The 5,136-nt window shown below is 31.7% G+C and overlaps 1 protein-coding gene across 1 annotated transcript; it reads right to left on the minus strand.

Moving 5' to 3' along the window:
* Positions 1-1,330: 1,330 nt before the first annotated feature.
* On the minus strand, positions 1,331-4,342 carry LOC112027055 (laccase-14). The gene is made up of 5 exons (XM_065771833.1): positions 4,188-4,342; positions 3,659-3,810; positions 2,273-2,517; positions 2,029-2,154; positions 1,331-1,653 (listed from the first exon to the last, which is right to left on the minus strand). The coding sequence occupies exons 1-5, from the start codon at positions 4,290-4,292 to the stop codon at positions 1,376-1,378; spliced, it is 906 nt and encodes a 301-aa protein (XP_065627905.1). The 5' UTR covers positions 4,293-4,342; the 3' UTR covers positions 1,331-1,375.
* Positions 4,343-5,136: the final 794 nt, after the last annotated feature.

The following is a 5,136-nucleotide window of genomic DNA, read 5'->3' on the forward strand; positions in this document are numbered from 1 at the left end:
ATCTAGGGTTTTAATGGAAATTAAATATATATATATATATATATAAATACAAATCCTAGAGAATGTTTTTATACATTCAAGAGGACAATGTTTTTTACCTAGATCTGGAGTTTTCCAAACATTTTTGAAGTTACAGCTGGAGACCTTGTGCAAACAATAGATCTAGTCATAAAGCAAAGTTGTTGCTTTCAGTCAACCATAGTTGATGATCTAAATTTTTGAGTGGAGATCTCAAAGCCACAAATAGAAGATTTTGTATGTAACAGTTTCACAGTAGAAGAGCCCATAGATTTGGAACTATATACGTGTGGTCACGCCAATAAGTACTACATGAGGTACTAGTAGGTTTAGGGTTAAGTAATAGATTTAGGGTTAAGTCTATCGTATAATTAAACTTTGATTTTATTAGTGAAATGTTGCCTTGATGATTGTTTAGGTTAAATCCTTCCCAGTTTTTTTACTATGAAACCATAATTTCAAAAGTTTTCCTGGGTCATCATTCTTGGTGTTCATGTGATTTGTGCTTGTTTAATGTTTAATTGATTCAGATCTATTGCATAATTATTCTAATTAATTATTTGGTTAATCTTTGATAAAATCTGAGACAACTGGGTCTAAAACCTTAACACATTAGTATAGACATAGAGTCAGATCATGGATTTAGAAGAGTAACTCCATTTTCTCATATGAATAGCGAATCTCATCATTAATAGAATATATTATTATTTCAAAGGATAGATACCATGATGTTATATTCTCAAACTACTAAATAAGTACTCATAGGATTATTCATTCGTGGATTGAGCTTGGTAAGACTTGAGTTCAAATTCGTAAGGAAAATTTGTAATTTCCTTCATGCTTAACCTTTAAAGGTTGGATGTTGAATGCTTTTTGTCTCTTCAGGCAACTGACATGATTGGGGAAGGAGGAGAGAATCGTAGAACAGGAATACAGCTAGGGGCGGAGCCAGAAATTTTGGTTTGGGGGGGCCAAGTTGTAATGTTAATATATTATTTAAGATAAAACTCTACACACACACATATAAAAATTAATTTACTAAGAGAATTTATCATCTTCTAAATTTTAATGAGCATACAAAAGTCATGTATTTCTTCTATTAGACATGTACAAAAAATTATCATTTTTTACATAGTTTAATTTGTTAAACCTCTTAAATTATATAATTTTAATATAATTTCTCTTTCTTTTAAGAGCACCATTGAAATGACTCAAAATTTGAGGGGGGCTAACTTCAATTTTTACATGCTACATTTTTTAAAATGTAAATAATATAAATACTAAAAAAAAAAAAACTTTGTGGGTATAGGACTAGGACTAACAGCTGATTCCACACCGTAATGCACAACTCCTGAAGTTACGTTTGGATCGTACGAAGCCATTGAATCAGAAAAAGGCTAGCAACCATGTAATAGGAACCAAACGGACGGTCTGCTGTGAGCAACACGTCCATTGTTTGTCCTGGGGTAATCAAGATGTATCTGGTGTCTATGGGCTTTATGTATGCGCCATCTTGACCCACCACTGTGATGTTGTGGTCTTGGATTCCAAAGAACATTTCTTCATTCATCGCCGCATTCACTATGCGGAGAAGATATGTCTTGCCATGTATAACAATAATACTATATGCACTTTCTGCAACATCAAATTAATTAATTATGATGAGTCGTCGTCACACAAAATTTAAATTAATTTTGTATGCTCCTAGCTAAATGGGTATCGATCTCTTGTACTAACTACAATATATCAAATCATAGATCTCTAGTTAGCTCTACATCATTTTTTCTTTTTTAATGACGACTTTACTCTTTTGCTATTTCTCAAAACCGATCTCCAACAACAAGTATAAGCGAAAAAGGGAGCTACCATGTGCTGTGCTTGAAGGGTCATGTTAATTCTATATTATGCAAAATTATCATTCGATTATTTTAGCAATAGTTGATGATGATATATATGACTGGTACATCGTTGATTCTTATAGGAATTATATATTTATATAATCTTTCATACCACTAGGGCAGTTGTCTTGAGGTCCTGGAAAACCATTGATAGTGTAAGAATCTGATATGTCTGGATCACCTCCTATTTCCAAGGTATCAATGACCGTTGAGTTCATGTCTCTATTGTACCATTCCCCTGCAGCAAGTAAGGTTAAGATTTAGATAAATGTTAATATGTTTTTATTTTCTACGTGTGTATATGTTCAACGCAGTCCTATATTGGACCCAAAATTTCCAGACAGAAATTAATTTACCGAGTATGATTACAAAATCGTCTGCTGGCTCGTCAAATGGATAAGTTGTTCCCTCAGCAGGTTTAACAACAATGGCACCGTGTACTGTGGCACGCACCCAGTCACTATGGGCATGCCACCATAGAGTTCCCTCTTCATCCTCAAATTTAATCTCATAAGTGAACTCACTTTTTGGTTGGATGGGACATTGTGTAATATACTCAGGACCATCTGACCATGGATTTTTTCGTTGTGATAATCCATGCCTGTAAAGAAATGTATGAGTTGAAATTCATCAATTTTTATATCATCTTTACTTCATAATGCTGATTTGTTAATGGCTAGCTAGCTAGGTGCCATTTTGAAAACAACATGGTAATGTCTAGAAAAAGAAATTTTTTTTCTTGTTTTTTATTTTTATTTTTGTAAATTTTAATTACTGTTTCTTAGACCTATTGCGTTATGTTTCCTAAATAAATTCTAATACGCAACTGTATTGAATATAATTGTTCTTATAAAAAATAATATTGTTTATGTTTTAATGGTCAATACAACTATTTACTTGAAATCAGTTGGAAAACTTAATGCACTCTATATAAAGAATTCTATGGTATGATGAACCAAAATTAAAGCTTCCCACAGTTTACCGGTAAATCATGATCACTTTCTTTATTATTATTATTTTGGGTTGAGGGGGTGTTTTTAAGAACTTCAACTTTCAAATGTTGGTTTGATCCAACATCCAAGAGATCAAAACTTTTTTTTTTTAAGTTTCAACTTGTGAGTTCCAGTTAGTTCAATTATTAAAATCTATGATGATTGAATAAGAGATCTTGGGTTTAATTCTCACCTACATCAAAAACTGATTAATGACCATGATAAAGAACAATAATTAGAAGTGAACAATAATATTTATATGAAATAAAAAATGGTTATATTTCTCTTTTTTTTTTAGGGGGTTATATTTCTCAATCATACAAATAAACACATTGGCATGATCCCTTAATTAAAGCAATATATAAAAATATACGGTGTAATTGTCGCATATATTGCAAATAATATTATAAATGTGAAAATTTAATGTATTTGGATAAAGAAAATATATTTATTTGGAAGACTTTTCGCCTTAGTAGTAAATTTATAATTTTCTTAAGTTAATGACAATTCAATCAAGTTGTTGTGTGCTGAAAGATCAATTAAATCAGATAAAAGCTATGTTGCATTTGTACTGGATTATGAACTTTGCCAATCATAAAATGGCTCGAACATCTCTTAAACGAGAGAAAGATTTGCTGGTCTCATCTGAATAGTTTTATTCTAATTTTAAATTTTCTTATAATTTTTATTGCATTATCACAACAGTCTTCAATGAGAGAGAGAGAGAGAGAGAGAGAGAGAGGTTATTACCAGTGAATGGTAACATTATAGTCTTCGTTGTTCCTAACAATAATAGAAGCCGTATCGCCTCTGCGGACATTAATTTGTGGGCCAGGGAAGTCGTCCACAACCAATTTGTTGATGGTCCCGTTACACAGCTTGTTAAAAGGCTTCATCTCCAGCTGCAAAAACGATTTATATTTATATTTATATTTAAATGATGCACTATTAGAAAGAGGAAAAAATAATTTTAAAAAAGAAAATTCATCAAGATCATTCAGGTCCTTCACAATTGGATCCTTTAGTTTACATGAAAAAAACAAAAATGTAAACAATCAAGACTTTTTCGGCACATCGAAGATCAGAGACTTTCACTTGCATGCACTGCGTGCAGATTGCAAACTGAGTCTTCATTTATTTATTTTTAATACATCAATAGTTAAAGATGAGAAGATTTGAATCGTAAATGTCCCTGTTACTATACAATTAAATTATAAAGTTTTCAATTAGTGTCTATGTTTTTTACAAGGAGCAAGCAGTATAGTGCAAGAAAACTTACATCAAAGGTGATTTCGTGGTGATCAGCCATGCAAAGAAACAGCCCATCCAGAAACAAAAAACCTAGGAATAATGCTATGACCAAACCAATATTCTTTATTCCCATATCTGCTGAACTTCTTACCAATCAAAGAAAAGACTCTCTTATAGTCGCTTTCTCTTGTGACCTTCACCAAGTCTTTTAAGAGCTATTTATAGACTGAATGTCTTGAAACCAAAAAAACTTAATAATCTATATAACATTAAATAATGTTGAAAACAAATGTGAAAAACATGGGATAATTAACTATTCTGTTCCTCTTGTGCCCGATTCTTGTCTTTTTATTTATTTATTATTATTTATTTTTTCAATAACTAGCCTGTTCTGTTCCTCGACAACTTTTCCTATAACCGAAACACACAATTTATTATTATTTATTAATCCCTTATCGGCGTACTGGCTAATTTACTAGAAAGCACATCGATTTTCTCCTACTACGTTATGTATGCATGATTTTGACTCTCTGGGATTAATTATTAGTAATTAATAATTCAGCAAAAAAAAAAAAAATTTATTAGTAATTAATAATGAGGTCAATATTTATACTCTCAAATAAATGAAGTACAGAAATTTAAAGATTATAGTTGTGGACAAACCGGCCATGCTACCAATTAAATTGATGGTCGGCTTGTACATGATCAATTTCAGTTTTTTTTTTTTTTTTCTTCGTTTAGCTTAAAAAGTATTACTGTATATTTTACCCATTTACTTTTGGCTCACCTGGAGTAAGCTTCGTCTTCTAGGATCAAATTAAACAAGCCACGTTCTTATTCTTTAGCTGATTTCATGGCTTATCTAAAACCATGTTATTTGATTTTTTTTTTTTTTTTTTTTTTTTGGTCCCTTCTTTTTGGCTGTATTCAGTGGCGGAGCCACACAAAAGAGTGGGGGGCCAAGCCCCCCCCCCCCC

This window comes from Quercus suber, unplaced genomic scaffold, assembly GCF_002906115.3.
Source record: "Quercus suber isolate HL8 unplaced genomic scaffold, Cork oak 2.0 scaffold_49, whole genome shotgun sequence".
Taxonomy (NCBI): Eukaryota; Viridiplantae; Streptophyta; class Magnoliopsida; order Fagales; family Fagaceae; genus Quercus; species Quercus suber.